The sequence below is a fragment of the Aotus nancymaae genome, unplaced genomic scaffold (assembly GCF_030222135.1).
Source record: "Aotus nancymaae isolate 86718 unplaced genomic scaffold, 86718_ANA_hifiasm-v0.15.2.pri h1tg000049l, whole genome shotgun sequence".
NCBI classification, from domain to species: Eukaryota; Metazoa; Chordata; class Mammalia; order Primates; family Aotidae; genus Aotus; species Aotus nancymaae.
The window spans coordinates 20,684,153-20,707,024 of record NW_026988463.1 but is presented as its reverse complement, the minus strand read 5'-3'; the positions used below and the strand labels follow the sequence as shown (position 1 = coordinate 20,707,024).

Below are 22,872 nucleotides of genomic sequence, written 5' to 3'. Positions count from 1 at the left end.
GCAGCATGGTCACTATAGTTGATAACAATGTATTGAGGACTTGAAAACTGTGAAGAAATTAGATGTTAAATATTCTCACAACAAAAACTGACAACTGTTAAGTATAAAAGGTGACTGACATGTTAATTAGCTTGGTTTAACCATTCCCCAATGTATATATATATCAAAACATTATATTGTATATATGTATACACCATAAATATATATAATTTGTATTTGTCAAGTATCCCTTAATAAAAAATAAATAAAAATTTAAAAGACAGGGTATATCTTAATATAAAGCTCTCTTTTAAATCAATAATAAAAAGATGACTGTATTTGTTTTTTTAAAAAGATAGACAAAAGACATCAACAAGGAATTTGCAAAAGAAAAATTAAATGTAAAAATTTTTTACATTGTTTACTGAAAAAATTTTTAACTTTTCATAATTAAAAGTCATAAAGAAATATACATTAAAAACACTCAAAGTCCATGTAAGCTTCAAGTATATATACAAAAATATCATCAGTGCTTATCTGTTATCAGTGCTTATCAAAATATCAACAGTGGGTTAAAAATTATGACGATTTTCTTCTTCATTATTTTCTGATTTTTCTACAAGACACTTGAACTACTCATATAATACATAAATACAGTTATATTTATAATGTTAAGAAATTGAATTGTTTAACCCTTGAGGGTAACTAGATATTCCATAACCACGTAAAAAGCTAAAACAGGGCTGGGTGCAGTGGCTCATGCCTGTAATCCCAGCATTTTGGGAGGTCAAGGTGAACAGATGACTTGAGGCTAGGCATTGGAGACAAGCCTGGCCAACATGATGAAACCCCATCTCTACTAAAATACAAATATTAGCCAGGCATGGTGGCTTGTGCCTGTAGTCCCAGCTACTCAGGTGGCTGAGACACAAGAATTGCTTGAACCCAAGAGGCAGAGTTTGCAGTGAGCCAGAGATTGCACCACTGCACTTCAGCCTGGGCAACAAAGCAAGATTCTGTCTTAAAAGAAAAAGAAAAGAAAAAAAACAACAACAGCTAAAACAGGTCACGAAGAGACCTTTTTTCTTTTTCTTTTTCTTTTTTTTTTTTTTTTTTTGAGACAAAGTCTCGCCCTGTCACCAGGCTGAAATGCATTGGCACAATCTCAGCTCACTGCAACCTCACCTCCCTGGTTCAAGCAATTCTCCTGCCTCAGCCTCCCGAGTAGCTAGGACTAGTGGCACATGCCATCATGCCCAGCTAATTTTTATATTTTTAGTAGAGATGGGGTTTCACCATGTTGGCCAAGATTATCTCAATCTCTTGACCTCATGATCCGCCCACCCCAGTCTCCCAGTGTTGGGATTACAGGCATGAGCCAACACACCCAGCCTATTTTCATTTATTTTTGAGACAAAGTCTCACTCTGACCCCCAGGCTGGAGTGCACTGATGCAATCTCAGCTCACTGCAACCTCCACCTCCCAGGTTCAAGCAATTCTCCTGCCTCTGCCTCCTGAGTAGCTGGGATTACAGGGGCACGCCACCACACCCAGATAATTTTTGTATTTTTAGTAGAAATGAGTTTTCAACTTGTCGACCAGGCTGGTCTTGAACTCCTGACCTCATGTGATTTGCCCGCCTCCCGAAGTGCCAGGATTATAGGTGTGAGCCACCGCACCTGGCCAACAAAGGGACCTTTCTAAAGATGGAAAACTACTTCCAGTCCTCTTTTTACTCCTTTGTTATATTTTCAGACAAATTTGCAACAGATTCTGAGAAAACCTGCTGCAAGCAGCAGTGGGGGCTCTCTAGGTGGAGGAAAAAAACAGCTTAATTCCTGCAAACTGCCTTGGTCAGAGGCATTGGGACATCCACAGAACTTGATTCACTGAACATCTGTTAGATGCCAAGACACATCTCATCCCGTTCTCTACCATAGCCCTAAGAGGGAGGAACTAAAAATTTCCTCCTTTCTCAGATAAGGAGATCACAATATCACTGAGCTGATACAGTAAAATTTCAAGATGATGTATGTGAAAACTCCTTGAGGAGGCTCTATGTGCAGAAATGCTGAATTGGTTTTTGGTGTTTTCCTTTTTCCCTCTGTTTAACATTTCCTCCCTGAGGTGGGCTTCACCTGTATTGCTTTCTCCTTCAGGGTCATCAGCTGAGGCCGGCTGAAACCCTGGACAGCTCCCAGTAGCTCCACAGTCCTGATGAATGTGTCTTCCTCCATGCACCGCAGGCCCTCCAGGGCCCAGCAGGCATTGGCTTCGGCCAACTTGAAGATGTCATCAGAAGAGGGGGCCGCGACTCCATGGCAACCTGAAGAAAGGGGAGACGCAGGGAAGAAAGATAATTTCAGGAAATGTTAGTCTGTGTCTTTATTGAAATGAGTAACATTCTTCGCCAGTCGGATTTATGCACTGAAGGGACTCCAGAGCAGTTGAGAGCAGGAGCCCAAGGACCAGTTTGAATCACACTTCTGCCATTTCTTGCTAATTACTGGGTAAAAAGTCGAGGAAATGCCAGCTTTTTGCATAGCCAAATGCACAAACTAGGAGCGGTGCAACATTACAATTAAACTACAAATTCCTTGAGGGAAGAAAGAGCTGGTGGTGAACGGTCCTGACTTTCTATTCAAATCCAAGGCTATTTAACCTTTCTGTATTTCAGTTTTCTTGCCCATAAAATGGAAATAAAATCATTTCATAGGATGGTGTGAAGACTGTGTTATATATAAAGCACTTAGAACAGTGCTCACATACAGTAAGCACTCAATACACAATTTCTGTTGCCTACCTCACCCCTTATGCCTTTGAGTTTGCAACCCAACATAAAAGTTCCAAAATTATGAAGGAGCCTTCCTATAAAAATGGGAAGATGGGCTGCACGGTGGCTCACATCTTTAATCCCAGTATTTTGGGAGGCCAAGGCAGAAGGATCACTTGAGCCCAGGAGTTCAAGACCAGCATGGGCCACAGGGCAAGACCTCATCTCTTAAAAAAAAAACACAAAATATTAGCTGGGCATGGTGGTGCACGCCTGTAGTCCCAGCTACCCAGGAGGATGAAGTGGGAGGATCACCTGAGCCTGAGCCTTGGTGACACTACTCTCCAGCCTGGGTGACAGTGAAACCCTGTCTCAAAATAAAATAAAATAAAAACTGGGAAGATGAGTTGCTATCCATGAAAATCACAGTGGGGGTTGTGTCTTTCCCATCTCAAGAGAGAAGAGAAGTGAGCCCGTTGCACTTCCCTGGGCAACAGGAAAAACTCATCCATTTTGGTCTTTGAATAAGGTGAATTTTGCCTACTCAAATCAGTTACCAACCAACATGCAAATAAGATATTGTCTTTGCTGGCTCTGATGTGCCCAACCTGGGAGAAAACTCCAGGATCCTTAAGAGCAATCCTGGATTTCTTGTCCTAGCAGCAGACCACCACTGATCCTGACAGATGCATCAACCCCACCTGTGGCCAGGGCATTTCCTAAGCCCCATGGCCTTTCTCTTCTCATTGTACCTTCAATGTAAGTTTACTGGATTCCAATCAAGAGGCAAAACTGGACCAGATCAAAGATGCCAGTTGTGGTGCTCAAATATCTTTATCATAAGCCACTTGGAGAGGACTAATCCCTCCCTAGGCCAACCCCCACCCCACTCTCTAGTGAAAACAGTATCAGTGGTAGCAGAGAATTAGAGAAGGCAGAATAGTTGACTAGTAAATTGGGGCTTGGTCTTATCACTGTGTCTGTCCAGGGCTTAGAATAGAGCCTGGCACATAGTAGGTGTTCATCAAATGTCTGTGGAGTGAGTGAACACACACACACACACACACACACACACACATTAATATAAAATCAAGCAGTAATCCTAATTCATTAATCACTAAAGCATAGCAGCAGTTAATACCCAGAACCAACTAAAGAACACTTGACCTATGCACTGATACCAGAGCTTTCTTCCCCTGAGCGTGGAAAGCCTTACTTTTGTGTACCACATGCACACAGTAAGAGTTCTGCAATATGACATGTACTGCTAGACCTTGAGGGCAGTGGGAGCCAGTGGTAGTCACCATGAACTTTGGGTACAAATACAAGAACTGCCATTTACTAACTCTGTGACTTTGGACAAGTCCCTTAATCTCTCTAAGCCCCAGTTTTTTTTGTTTTAAAAATGGGAGAACACCTGAGCCTGGAAACCTGCAGCTCTAAATGGGAACAGGCATTCCTGTTTTCATGCTCAACTGTTGCTTTTTGTCCTGCCATGTCCCACTATCCTTGTGCCCATATAAACCCCAAATCCCAGGCTCCATGAGCATACAAGCAGATGAGCAGATGAATAGAAGAGCAGAGGAGCACAGGAGCAGCATGGCAGAGAAGGAGAGAAGAGAAGGAGCATCTGAACACTGAGAAGAATTTGGCTGGGGACAGTCAGAGAGGAGATTGGTCGCAGGACACCTGAACTCCAGGGGAAGATCATCTTCCCACTCTATCTCCTTTCCAGCTCCCCATCCATCCTGCTGAGAGCCACCTCCAAAACCCAATAAAATCCCCACGTTCACCAAGAAAAAAATGGGAGAACAGGACAATGCATGGAGGGATGATCACCCAAAGTAGGCATAAATCCAACTGTGACACTTCTTGAAGTCACATGATGTCTCCACCCAGAGTAAAAGCCAAAGTCATTAGGATTTCCTTATCAGTCCCTACATGGCTGGCCTTGTCTCTCACTCCCCTCCAAACACACCGGCCCCTACCTCCCACTCACAGGAGTGATCATGTCGCAGTCTCTGCCTGGAAGATTCTAACTGAAAATATTCACGTGGCCCACTCTCCCTTGGGTCTTCATTCTGATGTCACCTTCTCAATGAGATGTTCCTTCGCAGTTCTCTTTTCACATGACAGTCCCCCTCTCAACACTCCTGGCCCCTTCCCTTGCTTTATTTTCCTTCTTGGCACTTTTCATACAATATACCATATATTTTACTTATGTATGGAATTTGTTGTCTTGCTACCCTCCATTTGAAAGTAAGCTCTTTGTTCACATAGTTGGTGCTTAATAAATATTTGTTGGGTGGATGAAAGCAAACACTGACTGTCAACTACTATCATTGGATCTGATTAACTTTGTCTTCTCATGCCCGGCCCCAATCTGTACTTAGTAGGTATATGGTAATGATAATAAAATATCTAACACTTGGACAGGCATGGTGGCTCACATCTATAATCCCAGCACTTTGGGAGACCAAGGCAGGAGGATCACTTGAGGCTCAGAGTTCGAGATCAGCCTGGGCAACATAGCAAGACCCTATCTCTACAAAAAAAAAAAAAAAAAAAAAAATTATCCAGATGTGGTGGTGCATGCCTGTAGTCCCAGCTACTTGGAAAGCTGAGATGGAAAGATCTCTTGAGTCCAGGAGGTCAAAGCCATAGTGAGCCATGATTGCACCACTGCACTCCAGCCTGGGTGATAGAGAGACCCTGCCTCTATAAAAATCAAATTTTAGGCTGGGCGAGGTGTCTCACCTCTGTAATCCCAGCACTTTGGGAAGTCAAGGCAGGTGGATCATCTGAGGCCAGGAATTCAAGACAAGACTAGACAACATGGTAAAACCCCATCTCTACTAATAATAAAAAAAATTAGCCAGGTGGGGTGGCACATGCCTGTAATCTCAGCTACTCGGGAGGCCGAGGCAGTAGAATTGCTGGAACCTGGGAGGAGGAGGTTGCAGTGGACCGAGATCACACCACTGCACTCCAGTCTGGGTGACACAGCAAGACTCCATCTCAAAAAAAAAAATCAAATTTTAAAAGGATCTTATTAAGGATCTGCTACATGCAAGGCATTCTTATAAACATGTTTCTGGGTTTAAACCCACTAATTCTCACAATAACCCAGCGAGATAGAGACTTTCATTATCCCCATTTGATAAAGAATGAAAACTGAGGCACACAGAGGTTAAACAGCTTACCCAAAGCGACACAGCCAATAAGTGGCAGACTCAGGTGTGAAATCTACCCAGCCCAGCCCTATCACTGCCATGTTAAACCACTAATCCATGTTGGGTTAAACCACTAATCCATGTTGGATTAAACCACTAATCCAAGTCAATCCTACTGAAATGTTTGTTACACTTGTTTACTCATCAAACCTATTAGCCTGGATATGGAGTATGGATCATGATTCCAGGTCACTTTACAAAAGTGTAACTTTTTTTTTGGAGACAGAGTCTCGCTGTCACCCAGGCTGGAGTGCAATGGCACCATCTCAACTCACTGCAACCTTGTAACCTCTGCCTCCCAGGTTCAAGCGATCCTCATGCCTCAGCCTCCTGAGTAGCTGGGACTACAGGCACACATCACCATGCTCTGCTAATTTTTGTGTTTTTAGTAGAGACAGGGTTTCGCCATATTGGCCAGGCTGGTCTCGAACGCCTGACCTCAAGTGATCTGCCCATCTCGGCCTCACAGACTGCTAGGATTACAGGCATGAACCATCACACCTGGCCCAAAAGTGTAATTCTTTTGCCTATAGATTTTTGTGATTCTATTGCTCTGAAGACATTTAATCTAGTTCCCTGCATAAGGAAGCCTCTTGATGTCAGGGACCTTGCCTGAAACATTGCTAGCACAGCACTGGCTCAGGTACCCTGGAAACACTCACCAGGCATAGGGTCAGAGCTAGGGAGCTTGTCACTGCTGTTCCGAACAGATTCAAAGACAGCCCAGAGGAATTCTTTAGGAAGCAGGGTCCTGGCCATCTTGGAAGCTGCTTGTAGAAGGATCTCAGGAAACTGTGTGAGAGAAGATAAAAGAAAAGGAATAATAATTAAAGCTCATTAAATACAGATTGAAATCAGAGTTGAAACTGTCACACTACTTACTGTCTTCATTCTTTGATACAGCAATTTCTCATATAAATCTAATCCCTAGTCCCACTAAAGTGGTCTCTATAAAGAATCCTGTAAAATGATATTCAACCCCAATAATAATCCAATAAAGCCTAAATAACATAAGTATATCACTTTTCACCAGATTGTCAAAACTAAAATAAAGTGCTAATACCTAATGCTGGGCACATTCATTTTTCTGTGGGACCATTAAATTGTGCACTATTAGCAGAACAATCTGATAATATTGGCAAAAAAAAGTAGGTTTAGGCCAGATGTGGTTGCTTATACTTATAATCCCAGCATTTTGGGAGGTCGAGGCAGGCAAATCACTTGAGGTCAGGAGCTCAAGACCAGCCTGGCCAACATGGTGAAACCTCATCTCTACTAAAAATACAAAAATTAGCCAGCTGTAGTGGTGCACAGCTGTTGTCCCAGCTACTGGGGAGGCTGAGGTAAGGGAATCACTTGAACCTGGGAGGCAGAGGTTGCAGTGAGCCGAGATCGTGCCACTGCACTCCAGCCTGGTGACAGAGCAAGACTCCGTCTCAACAACAACAAAAAAAAACACAAAATACAAAAAGTAGTTGGGTGTGGTGGCGTGCACCTGCAATCTCAACTACTCAGGAGGCTGAGGGAGGAGGATCACTTGAGCCCAGGAGGCAGAGGTTGTAGTGAGTGCAGCATGCCACTGCACTCCAGCCTGGGCGATGGGAGTAAAACCCTGTCTCAAAAAAAAAAAAACAAAAATGTAGGTGTACCTACCCCGTTTTTGGCTTTGTGCTATTTCAAAATTTTTACTAAACTTTATATTTGATATAGTTTGGATGTGTACCCCACACAATCTCATGTTGAAATATAATCCCCAGTGTTGGAGGTGGGGTCCAGTGAGAGGTGATTGGATCATGGGGGCAGATTTCTCATGAAGGGTTAAATACAATCCCCTTGGTGCTGTCCTCACAATAGTGAGTGAGTTCTCTCAAGATCTTGTCTTTTAAATGCATGTAGCACCTCCCCAATCATTCTCTAGCTTCTGCGCCAGCCAAGTAAGACGTCCCTGCTCCCCCTTTGCCTTCCACCATGATTGTAAGTTTCCTGAGACCTTCCCAGAAGCTGGTAGATGCCAGCATCATGCTTCCTGTACAGTCTGCAGAGCCATGAACCAATTAATCCTCTTTTTTTTTTCCCACAGAGTCTTGCTCTGTCACCCAAGCTGGAGTACAGTCATGTGATCTCCATTCACTGCAACCTCCACCTCCCAGGCTCGTGGCTCAGCCTCCTGAGTAGTTGGGATTAGAAGTATGGACCACTGTGCCAGGCCAATATTTTTTTTTTGTAGTATAGACAGGGTTTCACTATGTTGGCCTGGTTGGTCTCAAACTCCTGGCTCGAGTGATTCACCTGCCTTGGCCTCGCAAAGTGCTGGGATTATAGGTGTGAGCCACTGTACCTGGCCTTCTTTGTTTTTTAATTTAACTTTTATTAAAATTTATTTAGGGGTACACATACAGGTTTGTTACATAGGTAAACTTGTGTCATGGAGGTTTGTTGCATGAATTATTTCATCACCCCGTTATCAAGCCTAGTACCCATCAGTTATTTTTCCTGATCCTCTCCCTCCTCCCACTCTTCACCCTCCAATCGGCCCCAGTATCTGTTGTTTCCTTCTATGCGTCAGTGTTTTCTCATCATTTAGCTCCCACTTATAAGTGAGAACATGCGATATTTGGTTTCTATTCCTGTGTTAGTTTGCTAAGGATGATGGCCTCCAGCACCATCCATGTCCCTGCAAAGAACATGTTCTCATTCTTTTTTATGGCTGCATAGTATTCCATGTAAACCTCCTTTCTTTATAATTTACCCAGTCTCAGGTATTTCTTTATAGCAATGCAAGAATTGCCTAACACAGGCCAGGTGCAGTGGCTCACACCTGTAATCCTAGCACTTTGGGAGGCCAAAGCAGGTGGATCACCTGAGGTCAGGGGTTCAAGACCAGCCTGGCCAACATGGTAAAACCCTATCTCTACAAAAAATACAAAAATTATCCGGGCTTGGTGGTGCGTGCCTATAATCCCAGCTACTCGAGAGGCTGACACAGGAGGATAGCTTGAACCCAGTAGGTAGAGGTTGCAGTGAACCAAGATCATGCCACTGCATTCCAGCCTAGGTGACAGAGTAAGACTCCATCTCAAAAAAAAATTGCCTAACACAATATTTATCATGAGAAGAAGGTGAAGAAGTGTTGTCTCAACATTCTGGATGGAGACTAGCAATGAGGGAACTTAGGGAACTCTGGGTTGCCTTCGAGAAAGTGCCATTTCTCATCTAGAATGAATGCACTTTGTCAAGACTTGGGATATTATTGAGAGACCTGTCCATGAGCCCAGGGAATTCATCAAGCCCTACAAAGAGCTATGCCTTACTGGATCCCAGCTCACCCAGAGAGAAAGCCTCTCAGCCTATGTAGCTTCCCTTTTAGTCTCATCTTCAGAATTAGAGTCACAGTCTAGGCCAGCAGTTCTTAACCCTGGCTGTGCGTAAGAATCACCTGGGAATTCTTCAGACAACCAGAGCCAGACCCTAAAGATTCTGAGTCAGCTGATCTGGGTACCATGGATTGGTCCATCTTGGAATCTCCCCAGGTGATTCTAATGTGCAGCTAAGGCTGAAAGCAATAGCTCTAAAACAGTTAACTTTTAGAAAGCAATGTGCATAACAGAATGAATGGTATTTTCCATTTTGTGTTTTTTAAAGAAGAGTATGTATATGCTCTTGTGTTTTTAGTAGACACGGGGTTTTGCCATGTTGGCCAGGCTTGTTATATAGGTATTTTTATACCTATATAAAACTTGTTATATAGGTATTCAGGATTTTTCTGAAAGGATGCAGAAGAGATTGGGGACAGCAGTTGCCTCTGAAGAGGGAGGCTAGGGAACTAGAAGTCTGGGTTGGGAGGGAGACCTGCTTCTCATCCTATTATCTTTGGTGCAATTGGGATTTGTTAACCAGGAGCATGTACTATTTGTTTTATTAAACATTTCCAGTAAAAAGAGTATACAGAATAATACAACAAAACACCCATGTCCTCACAACCCAGCTTAAGAAATAAAACATCACAGTATAATTAATGTCTCTTCTTCACTCTTTGCCCTCCTCCTTCCCCAGAAGTAACTGTCACCCTGAATTTGGTATTCACTTTTACACTTCTCTTACATATAAACTTGGCTTGCATATGCTTTAAATTAATTCAGCTAGTATTTATTTATTTACTTTGTATCCTACTATGGATATTCTTTTGCAACCTGGGTTTTTTTTTTTAACTCTATACTGTGTTTTTGAGATTTCACAGTGTTGATACAAGACTTTTTCAATTTCAGAAGTTTACTTTTTTAAGATTAGATGGATATACGTATGTTCTCACTGATATGTGGGAGTTAAACTATGAGGACCCAAAGGCATAAGAATGATACAATGGACTTTGGAGACTTGGATGGAAGAGTGGGAGAGGGGTGAGGGATAAAAGACTGCAAATATGATGAAGTGTATACTGCTCGGCTGATAGGTGCACCAAAATCTCACAAATTACCACTAAAGAACTTACTTATGTAACCAGATACCACCATTACTCCAATAACTTGGGGAAACATTTTTTTTAAAAATCTAAACATAAGAAAAAAACAAGAAAGAAAAAAATTAGATATATAACATTTGTGTGCCAGGGCTGGGCATGATGGCTCACGCCTGTAATCCCAGCACTTGGGAAGCTGAGGCGGGTGGATCACTTGAGGTCAGGAGTTCAAGACCAGCCAGGCCAACATGGTGAAACACTGTTTCTACTAAAAACATAAAACCCAGCAGAGCATAGTGGCAGGTGCCTGTATCCCAGCTACTTGGGAGGTTGAGGCAGGAGAATCACTTGCACATGGGAGGTAGAGGTTGCAGTGAGCCAAGATTGCGCCACTGCACTCCAGCCTGTACAATAGAGGGAGACTCCATCTCAAAAATAAAATAATAAAATAAAAATAAACATTTGTGCATCAACTGCTTATGACTATATGTTTAAACATCCAGAATATGATTTTACTGTGACTGGACTTCAGAATGTGTGCTGTGCATGTGTGATCCTAGGTGAAATTCTGTGTTCGGGCCCTGCTGAGCATGTGCAACCATGTGCACCTTGCGCCTACAAGGGCAGAAATCAGAGTGTGTGGATGTGCTTTGTGGGGGATCTGATTATTGTTCAGCAAACATTCACTCCTTTCCTTTCCTACCCTCCACCTCCATGGAAGGAAACTCCTTCCTGCCCCATTAAAGTTGGGCTTGGTCATCTAACTTACTTTGGCCATTGGAATGTGGCAGAAGTGATAGCGTGCCAATGTCCAGCCTAGGGCAGAAGGAGAATTGTACTTATCCCTTCCCTTTTTGGTAGCTTCACACCTTCATGATGAGAAGAACAAGTTCTAGAGCCTGGGCTCCAGAGACAGCCTTACGGAGCAGGGCTGTCCCAGTGACCCACAAATCAGGCAGCAAGGGATACATGATAATTGTTCTATACCCTTGAGATGGTGTGGCTTTGTTATGCAACAAAAATAACCAATTCATGCTCATTTTGCACGTCCCTTGGCCTAGACTGTCTAACTTCTGGAGCGTTACTCCAAGAAAAGTGCTGTGCCCAAATTTAATGGTCAATAAAGACTTGCTATTGGATTGAATGTGTTTGCACATGTGATTGCATACACTGAGAATACATGTGCATATGCATAGGGCACCAGCCACTGTGAGAGCCAGAACAGGTGTGCATGTGACATGCACACTAATAGCAGAGTGGTGGCTAAGTGACACCTGTCTGCACACATCTCCCTAGAGGGCCACACCAAAGGGCCTGAGTTCATTTAGCTGTGGCCTCACTCCCTTTTCCAGAACCTTTCACATCCTGGAATGGAGCTGGAAATCTCTTAGCTTTGAGACAGGGAGGAGCTTCCAGAACCATAGACAGCAGTAAACCCAATGGTGTATAACTGACCACACTCTCTTTCCCTTCAAACTCCTTCAGCCTTCTTAAGATGGAGCACAAAATTACCTTTATGGCTATAGAGCTTAATTCATCTCCTGAGAAAAGTACTAGAAAGGGTCCCAAGTCCTTCGTGGTCTCAGCTGTCCAGTATTGAGGGAGTCTAAAAAGAGATAATAGCCAGTGAAGTGAAAAACCATGCTGTGGTAAACATCTGTTGCCTTTTCCCTAGCATCCTTTTCTTTCAGGAATAGATTATCTTATACTTAGAAAAGCTGTCAATCACATGATCCCATTTCCTTGACCAAGAAAATTGGCATGTGATGCAGGCTGACCAATCAGAGTCATCCCTGGGAATTTTGATGGAACTATCAGAGAAGCTCTCTTTTCTCTGGTATCTCTGGCAGTAAAGAGGATATTGGAGGATGTTCATATAACCAAGTGGAAAAAATAAAGACCACACCAAGGAACAACTGAGGAACTGGAGGAACGTATTCCTGATGATGTCATTTGAGACACTGGATTCAGCCATGCCTGAAGACCACCCATAGAGTTTTCCATCACATTCCATTCCTGAATCCAATACATTCCCATTCTCTTCAGTTTGAATTGAACTATTGAATTTCTGCCATTTACATCACAATGTTTCCTTCCTCCCCCTCCTCAATAGAAGAGCAATGATATATTTCCTCCTTTTAATTTACCATAATAGTCTTCTCTGAGAATAAGAAAGAAATTTTCTCTTGAATTTGGCAGGATAAAATAAAAGCACTGACCCAGAATCCACTGTTATTCTTATATAGACCATAAATGCCTACAGTGAAGAACATTACACTATCTTTGGTGACATCTCTAAAGGAGGTCTGCCCAATTAGCAGTGACAGCTGGTGTGAATGCAAAATCATACAGCCACTTTGGAAGACATTTTGGTGATTTCTTACAAAAGCAAACATGATTTTGCCATATAGCCCAGCAAACACACACTTTGGTATTTATGCAAAGGAGTTGAAAACTTATGTCTACATGAAAACCTGCATACAGATGTTTATAGCAGCTTTAGCTTTAACCATAACTTCCAAAACTTGGAAGCAACCAAGGTGTCCTTCTGTGGGTGAATGGCTAAATAAACTGTGGTTCATTAAGACAACGAAATATTATCCAGCCCTAAAAAGAAATGAGCTATCAAGCCAAAAAAACACCTGGAGAAAACTTAAGTGCATATTAGTAAAAGAAATCTATCTGAAAAAGCTATCTACTGTATGATTCCTAATATATGATATTCTAGAAAAGGCAAAAGTTATCAGTGGTTGTCAGGAATTAGGAGTGAGGGAGGAATGAACAGAAAAAGCCCAGAAGGATTTTTAGGGCAGCAAAAATACTCCATATGATACTATAACAGTGAATACATGTTATTATACACTTGTCTGAACCCATAGTATGTAAAGCACCAAGAGTGAACCCTAATGTAAAATATGGACTTTGGGTGATAATGAGAATCCAATGATAATAATGTTAACATAGGTTCATCAGTTCTAATAAACATACAACTTTGGTGGGGGATATTGATCATGGGGAGCATATGTATGTATGGGGTCAGAGGGAGATGGGAAATCTCTATCATCTCAATTTTTCTGAGAACCTAAAACTAGTCTTAAAAATAGTCTCTAGGGTCAGGCACGATCGCTCATGCCTGTAATTCCAGCACTGTGGGAGGCTGAGGTGGGTAAATCCCTTGAGCCCAGGAGTTCAAGACCCACCTGGGCAACATGGTGAAATTCTATCCCTTAAAAAAAATACAAAAATTAGCTGGGTATAGTGACGTGCACCTGTGGTCCCAGCTACTCAGGTGGGAGGATCACCTGAGCCCAGGGAGGTTGAGGCTGCAGTGAGCCATTATTGTGCCACAGCACTGCAGCCTGGGTGACAGAGTGAGACCCTGTCTCAAAAAAAGTCTTTAATAATAATACCACCACCTTGCATCTGTAAAGGACCATCTTTTCCAAATTTTCCCTTTCATATGCCAAGCAGTATAAGTAACAACTCTTTGAGATTTGTAGGGCAGATAACTATTGATTCCACTTTACAGCAAATCTGAAACCAAAAGAAGAAAGGTCACATTTCCGAAATAAGCATAAGAATTTTATCTCATCCTAAGCCAGAGACTTCTGCTTGCAGGGCAGGAGATCCAAGGTTGGGTGTCCCTCCCGCAGAGCATACCACACCCCCAAAAGCCAATCACCAGCCGCTCCTCACCCATACTGTCCCAGGAGCTTGAGCCTCACTGCAGCCTTTTGCTCGGGGTTGAGGTCTGGGCAGTCTCTGAGGCCGTGCAAAGCAGTGGCCCAGGCCCTAGGGGAGATCCCCCTGTCGATGATGGCTGCCGGCAAGTGACAAAGCAGGTTCCCCACGATGTCCACAGTGTACTCATCAGCAATGGAGTCATCCTGAACCCAACAAGTGGAGTCAATGGGCAGTTTCAGCAGGGCATAAGATCATGAGTCGTTAGACACACATCCTGGGGGCTGGACACTGTGGCTCACACCTATAATCCCAACACACTGGGAGGCCAAGGCAGTTGGATCACTTGAGGCCAAGAGTTCAAGACCAGCCTGGCCAACAGGATGAACCCCCATCTAAAATACAAAACTTAGCCAGTCATCGTGGTACATGCCTGTTGTCCCAGCTACTTGGGAGACTGAGGCACAAGAATCACTTGAACCCGGGAGGCAGAGGTTGCAGTGAGCCAAGATCATGCCATTGCACTCCAGCCTCCAGAGGAAAACTCTGTCTCAAAAAAAAAAAAAAAAAAAAGTTCCAATCCCAAACTTCTTAAAGATTTCAGAATCTGAATTGTCTACCCTGTAATGGATTCTAGAGATGGAACAAGACCTGATCTTCCCCAGGAAGGCAGGCCTCAGATATCTGGGAAACCCTGGCTTGGCATACCAGGAGCACTCAGTAAATGAGCACTGCTGTCATTGTTATTGCTCTGAGAATATTCCAGAGTTCAACCACCATTATACTATTAGCACCACAAAAATAAAAACAGCACTTCAAAGTTTGTATGGCACTCAAAAGCCTTCAAAGCTCTTTTGCACTTTTACAAAATGACAAAAACTGTTGACATTTATTGTGTGTTTCCTATGTGTGGGCACTGTCTGAGTATCTATGGGTCTCAATCTATTTATCTTCAAAGTAACTGTAAGAAGTAAGTACTACTATTATCCATTTTTTAAGGATAAAGAAACTGCCAGCTAGTGGCAAGGCTAGGAGTCACCCCCAGACACTCTGGTCTTTGAGCCTTTACATTAAATAATACATTGCCCATTTCATGTTCTCAATACTTTATGAGAAGGCCAGGCACGGTGGCTCATGCCTGTAATCCCAAAATCTTAGGAGGCTGAGGTGGGTGGATTACCTGATGTCAGGAGTTCGAGACCAGCCTGGCCAACATGGTGAAACCCTGTCTCTACTAAAAACACAAAAAATAGCCGAGTGTGGTAGTGTACACCTGTAGTCTCAGCTACTTGGGAGGCTGAGGCAGGAGAATCACTTGAACCTGGGAGGCAGGGGTTGCAGTGAGCTGAGATCACACCACTGCACTCCAGCCTGGGTGACACAGTGAGACTCTGTCTCAAAAAAAAAAAATACTCTATGGGGGAATCTGCTATTACACCCACCTTACAGATGAGGAGACTGAGGCTCAGGAGGGAAGGTGATTTGCCCAAAGCCACATAATCAATCACTGGTATCCAGACTCCGGGTATGGGCTCTTTCCATTCCTCAAGAGTAGCCTCCCCTCCTTCAGGTCCTGGGCCAGAAGTCTCCAGAACCAATGACCAAGATTGTTCCAACCAGCAGCTTTAGAGTCAGCTTCAAGACCCACAAGTCAGACTTCCAGCCATCATAGCAGGCTCAAGGTCCCAGATAAATCCCTCACAGGGCTCCCCAAGATGGCCACAGACATCTAGAGGGGAGAGGACACCCAGGAAGTTTTCTTACCAGGCATTGCTGTACTTTCCTGAGGACTGAAGTCTTTTTGTAAGAATCTAAAACCAAGGAGTCCAACCAGCTCTTCCCCAGGCTGATCAGAAAGGGCACACACTGGGAGGCTGGGACAGAAGCCAGGTAGCGGGCCCTGGAAAGAGATGGAGAGAGCAAGAGGAGAAAGAACTGGCTGCTTGCTATTGGCCCCTAAAATCAGGGTCCACATGCCCAAGAGTTCATCCCAGGGACATTCTCTAAATGTTTGTTCTCCCCAGTGATGCTGTGGCTCCCTGTGGCAGGTAGCAAGCCTCCCATCCATCATGCTTCTCTTCTACGGGTCAGAACAAATTTCCCATTATGCTCCTCTTCTATGAATGAGCAACACACTTCCCAACATGCTCTTCTTCTATGGGGGGAACAAACTTCCCATCATGCTCCTCTTACATTAATGAGCAACAAACTTCCCATCATGCTCTTTTCTATGGGTGAGAACAAACTTCTCATTATGCTCCTCTTCTATGAATGGGCAACAAACTTCCCATCATTCTCTTTTCTATGGGTGGGAACAAACTTCCCATCATGCTTCCCATCATGCTCCAGAGCATTGATCAGAGAATGGGTTCTCCATAAACATGTTAATTGATGGACTAGTTGAGGGAAGACAAAAAAAAAAAAAGGAAAAAGTAGGTGAAGAAAGAGAAAAAGAGGAGAGAGAATAAGTAGAAAGTGAGAAAGAAAGGTAAGAAAAAGAGAGTAGAAAGAGAAATTCTGTCATCTCCAGTCTAGAACTCTGCCTTCAGCTCTTGACCATGTATTCTCAACAGGGTCAATGTCACCCTCAAGAAGGAGAAACTGGTTTGGATGGGGAGTAAAAAAGATTTAGTTATGACAATGATCTGTGACCCACTGAAGCTCAATCCTACTCAAAATACTTTTCATCAGTGTATAATTTCTTTGACTTAGGAGAAATTAAAATTTTCTCCTTTGGAAGGCAATAAGAAAAGTTGAGAAAGGCTGCATGAAACCCATCTGGCCTACTCAACCCCACCACTCAACTGTTCCAAAACCAGACTCAACATCTTCCCCCAAACATGTTCTTCCGCCTCTGTGCTAACCTACACTCCTTTTTTTCTTTATCCCAAGACTGTCATTGCTATCTCCTCAGTATTATTCAAATCTGTTCTCACTTCTGGCCAGGTGTGGTGGCTCACACCTGTAATCCCAGCACTTTGGGAGGCCAAGATGGGTGAATCACCTGAGATCAGGAGTTTGAGACCAGCCTGAGCAACATGGTAAAACCCCATCTCTACCAAAAATACAAAAAATTACGGAGGCATGGTGCATGCACCTGTGGTCTCAACTACTCCAGAGGCTGAAGGGGAAGAATCACTTGAACCTGGGAGGCTGAGGTTGCAGTGAGCTGAGATCGCATCACTACACTCCAACCTGGGTGACAGAATGAGACCCTGTCTCAAAACAACAACAACAAAAGATCTATTCTTACTTCTCCATTCCCACTACTAGTGTCTTACTTATTTCTTCATTCATCCAACAATTATCTACAAAGCATCTACAGCAAGCTAGGCACTGTTCTAGGCACCAAATACAACAATGAACAAGACACAAGTGGTCCTGCATTCGTGGTGCTTAATTCTAGTAGGGAGAAGAAACACAGAAACCAATGAATAAAACATTTCATTTCAGCTATTAATAAATGTAAGGAAGAAGGCCAGGTGTGGTGGCTCACACCTGTAATCCCAGCACTTTGGGAGGCTGAGGCAGGCAGGTCTTCTGAGGTCAAGACCAGCCTGGCCAACAAGGTGAAACCCTGTCTCTACCAAAAAATACAAAAATTAGTCAGGCGTGATGGTACATGCCACTAATCCCAGCTACCAGGGAGGCTGAGGTGGGAGAATCATTCAAACCCAGGTGGCAGAGGTTGCAATGAGCCAAGATCACACCACTGCACTCCAGCCTGGGTGACAGAGTGAGACTCTGTCTCAAAAATTAATTAATTAATTAATGTAAGAAAGAAAATAAAATGGCTCTGTAAAAGAGAATGACGATGGGGGTAATCAATCGAGCCCCTTCTAAGGCAGTTCCATTTGAGCTGAGACATGAATGAGTGAAAGAAATGTGATGCCAAGATCTGGGTTACTGAAATAATCTGCTGCCTCCCTTCCTTCCATTCAGCCTCCCTGCATTCTATCCTCCATATGCGTAGAGGATATAATCTTTCTGAAATATAAATCTGATGGTTGCTCACAGAATATGAGTGAAATACCTCACTTCACAAAGCCCCCATGATCTGATGTCCCTTACTCCTCTAGCTTTCTCTCCCCTATGTACTCTGCAGATACACCCCCATGTGTATACACCCCCATGTTCCCAGAGTGCTTTGCTTTTCTTACCCACTGCTGAACTGGACATCCCCATTCCACTGCCTGGAATGTTCATCTTAAACTCTCTATCCAGCATGAGTTCAGTCTCCCTTGTTTCTCCAGTCTGTAGGTGATATTCCCTCCCCTATGCCCAGTGCTCATTATCCGTCCCCTTTGCCTCTCCTTTGGAAGGCAATAAAAAAGTTAAGAAAGGCTGCATGAAACCCATCTGGCCTATTCAACCCCATCACTTGACTGTCCCAAAACCAGATTCAACATCTTCCCCAAAAATATGTTCTTCCGCCTCTGTGCTAACAGAGGTGTGTAACAGCACCTGGCTTTCTTGGAAAGCAACTGGTTTTTCTTGGAAAACACCCTCCCTCACTGTAGGTCTTTGTGTTTTCTCTCCAGCTCCAGGGGTACAATACAGATCGAAGTCACTCAAAGTTACCCATCCTCCCAACCTCACTGATTGGTTCAAGAAAAACAAATTTGCCCAATTAAGGTCAATGAGAGTCAAAACCAAGATGTGTATTGAGAATGATGGGTAAAGAACGTTTTTCTCTTTTCCCTGAATATGAAGCTGGGAAAATTTAACCTTAGATCTGCCAGGGTTCCCACAGAGAAAGAACTTGCCTGATAGTGAAGCCAACAGAGAAAAGCTGGAACAAGAGACAAATGACATCATTTGAACCTCTAGATTCAGCCATGCCTGAAGTCCCTCTCTGAACTTTCCAGTTACCTGAATCAAAAATTCCCTTTTATTGCATAAGCCAGTTTGAGTTTCAGTTCTGTCATTTTCAATCAAATATCAACCTGATATTATAATTGGCTTCATGCTTGTCTATTCTCTCTCCTACCATGAGATTATAAGGTCTTATAAAAAGAAAATTTAGGTATCTGAGAAATAGCACATAGCAAGTACTCAATGAATATTTTTTTGAATGAATAAAGACAATAAGAGCAAAAGAAGGTAGAGGGAAATAAGAAGAGAAGGAGAGAAACAATGTCCAGATCATGTTCGAAAAGCAGGGCTGTCCTGCAGGCCTGAAAGCTCACACATGCCAGGAGAAACGCCTACTGCTCCCATCAGCCCTGATTCCCGTGGAGCCTGGCACAGCTGCAAAGGCAGGCCAGCTGGGACCTGCTTCACTGACACTCATTCAGGCTTGCTTTGGCTTGTTTTTTACATAACAAGAAAACCAAGAGGGTCTGTGTGATGCTAGAATTGAAAGCCCTGGACCTCAAGCGCTTAACTCTCTAAGGCACACTTCATTCTGCCTCTGGTTCCTCAAGAAAACCCAGTGGGGAGAAAATCACTTTGACTTCAGTGATTCCCACGGACCCTACTGTGCCAGAAAGTGGGGGCTTATGTTCACTTACGGAAGTGCAGCCAAGAGGAAAGGTGGCATAGACAACCTGGAAACTTCCCAGTATTTCCACGCCAAACAATTAACCTGAAAGATTAAGCATTTCTGGGGATTTAGTGCAGTAAGAAGAAGAGCAAACACAGATAGTGCTTTCCATGTGCTATTGAGGCACTATTCTAAGTGCTTCATATGTGTTCACTTATGCAATAGAGTACTCTATGATGTGGGTACCACTACTGTGCCCAGTGTATGGATGAGAACATTAAGGCAATAACAAACATGAACACAGACATTTAACTATGAGAATGCTCATCACAATTTTGTTTATGTCTGCAAGAAAGGGAGATATAATTTTAACATTCCCCAGTAGGGGATTGGTTAAGTAAAATATGGTATATACATACAACGGAATAGTGCACCTACTTTGTTTTAATAAGGTAGATTTATATATATCAACACTAAATGATGTCTGTGCTATTTTATGCATGTGCATATATAGAGTTAAACTATATTACATTATATATAGTTATATATCATGTAAAAACCACAAATGAGCTCATATTATACACACTATTCTGTTAAACTATATATAGTTTATATGTATAACTATGCATATAGTTATACAGTTATATTTAACTATATATAGTTATACTTAATTATATATAGTTATATAGATAGCTTAACTATATATAGTTATATATATATACAGCTTAGCCATATACATAGTTAAACAGAACAGTGTGTATAGTATGAGCTCACTTACGGGTTTTTTGTTTTTTTTTTTAATTTGAGACAGAGTCTCGCTCTGTCACCCAGGCTGGAGTACAGTGATGCAATCTCAACTCACTGCAACCTTCACCTTCCGGGTTCAAGCAATTCTCCTGCCTCAGCCTCCCAAGTAGCTGGGATTACAGGCACCCGTCACCACGAATGGCTAATTTTTTTTTTTTTTTTTTTTTTTAGTAGAGATGGGGTTTCACCATGTTGGCCAGGCTGGTTTCAAACTCCTGACCTCAAGTGATCCACCCACCTCGTCCTCCCAAAGTGCTAGAATTACAGGCATGAGCCACTGCACCTGGCCCACTTGTGGTTTTTATATTACACATAAGTATAAATGTTTTTAAAAATTTTGTTTAGAGATAGAGTCTCACTCTGCCACCCAGGCTGGAATGCAGTGACTCGATTATAGCTCACTGCAGCCTTGAACTCCTGAGTTCAAGTGGTCCTCCTGCCTCAGCTTCCCAAGTAGCTAGGACTACAGACATGTGCCACCACACCTGGCTAATTTTTGTATATTTTGTAGAGGTAGAGTCTTGCTACACATTGCCCAGGTTGGTTTCAAATTCCTGTCCTCAAGTGATCCTCCTACCTCAGCCTCCCAGAGTGCAGGAATTACAGGCATGAGTCATTGCATCTGGCCTATATTTTATATATAAAATAAAACTCTCAAAAATGAGAGCAAACTGTTCTTTATAGTTACCTCTGAAACATGGTTCAAACACCTCAGTATTATTGACATTTTGGACCAGATACCGCTGTGTAGTGATGCTGTCTTATGCATTGTAGGATGTTGAGCCGCATCCCTGGCCTCTACCCATTAGATGCCAGTAGCTCTGCTCCAGTTGTGACAACAAAAAGTGTTTGCAGACATAGCCAAAAGTCCCCTAGGAGGCCAAAATGGTACTCTGTTGAGAATAACTGCTCTAGGAAAAATTTGGGGAAATTTTACTTTCTCTATTTTTTTTTTTTTTGTAATAATTATGTGTTTTCAGGACAGGTGTGGTGGCTCATGCCTGTAATCCCAGCACTTTAGGAGGCTGAGGCCAGTGAATTACTGGAGGTCAGGAGTTCAAGACCACCTGGCCAACATGGTGAAACCCCGTCTCTATTAAAAATACAAAAAAATTAGCCAGGTGTGGTGGCAGGAGCCTAGAATCCCAGCTATTCGGGAGGCTGAGGCAGGAGAATCACTTGAACCTGGGGGCGGAGGTTGCAGTGAGCCAAGATCGAACCACTACATTCCAGCCTGGGCAACAGAACAAGATCCTGTCTCAATAATAATAATAATAATGATAATAATAATAATGTGTTTTCAGTAAAAATACAAATAAGAAAGGCAAAGTTTCTAATTAACTGGTATTTGAAGGCTCTGAGAACTGGAAGCCTAGGGAAGCACCTTTGTTGGGGCAAACCTTCCTGCTCGAACATGTAGGTCTTCCTCAAAGCAGGTCTGGCCTCTATCCATTTGCTCAATTATTGGCTTGTCCACCTGGGCAGGTCTTTTAATATAGTTCAGTGGTTTGTACTGGCAAACTGATTAGAAATGCAAAGCCTCAGGCCTCACCCCTTACCTACTATATGTAAAACTCTGGGAGTGGGGCCCCAATTTGTGTTTTAACAGCCTTCCAGACAATGTTGATGCAAGCTCAGCTCTGAGAATCACTAACAGAATTAACAGTCCAAGAGAATGACAGAGCTTCATTAAAACTTTACATATGCCTCTAATGATCTCAAAGGATTATACACCAAGCACTCTATGCTTCCTGGTTTTCTGAGAGAGAATTTACTCTTTGGAAAGTCTTCATTCTGGTCTGAAACACAAGGCCAGAGTTGAGAAGATGCCTTTTATATCCATTACAGGAGTCTGTAAGCCAATGATTCACAACACAAGTTCAAATGTTGCAAGGCCTGTGTTTACTAGCTTAGACACTGTGAAAAATCAGTCACTAGCTGGGCTCAGTGGCTCATGCCTGTCATGCCAGCACTTTGGGAGGCTGAGGCAGGAAGATCACTTGAGCCCAGGTGTTTTGAGACCAGCCTGGGCAACATATCAAGACCTCAACTCTACGAAAAATAAATAAGTTAGCCAGGCATGGTGATGTATACTTTTAGTCCTAGCTACTCAAGAGGCTGAGGTGGGAGGATCGCTTGAGCCCAGGAGGTTGAGGCTGCAGTGAACCATGATCATGCCACTGCACTCCAGCCTGGGCGACAGGGCAAGATCCTGTCAAAAAAAAAAAATCAGTTACTGCTTCTAGTGCCCCCAAAGGGTTAAACAGCCTCCATAGTCTTTTGGAAAATGAAGTTTTAAGTGAGAAAGCAAATGCTCTCAGAGTACTGTTCGCATTCACAGCTACTCCTGCAAAGTATTGGAATACTAGCTGAAGGATTATCTTCCATCCCAGGAGAGCATAATTATGAACATGCAAAATACTATCCCTTATGAATATATTTTAAGCTTCAACTTTG

The 22,872-nt window shown here is 43.0% G+C and overlaps 1 protein-coding gene across 3 annotated transcripts in view; it reads right to left on the bottom strand.

Moving 5' to 3' along the window:
- OTOA (otoancorin) overlaps window positions 1-22,872 on the bottom strand; it is a 97,059-nt gene that overhangs the window by 16,221 nt on the left and 57,966 nt on the right. For all 3 annotated transcript variants that reach the window (XR_010337373.1, XM_064362566.1, XM_021672299.2), the window contains 6 exons: window positions 19,637-19,710; window positions 15,888-16,023; window positions 14,139-14,329; window positions 11,955-12,048; window positions 6,649-6,778; window positions 2,119-2,306 (listed from right to left, as the gene is read on the bottom strand). Coding sequence is in view for 2 of the 3 variants with exons in the window: in XM_064362566.1 (XP_064218636.1) it covers window positions 2,119-2,306; window positions 6,649-6,778; window positions 11,955-12,048; window positions 14,139-14,329; window positions 15,888-16,023; window positions 19,637-19,710 (813 nt within the window). In the remaining variant the exon portion in view is untranslated. The remainder of the gene's footprint in view (window positions 1-2,118; window positions 2,307-6,648; window positions 6,779-11,954; window positions 12,049-14,138; window positions 14,330-15,887; window positions 16,024-19,636; window positions 19,711-22,872) is intronic.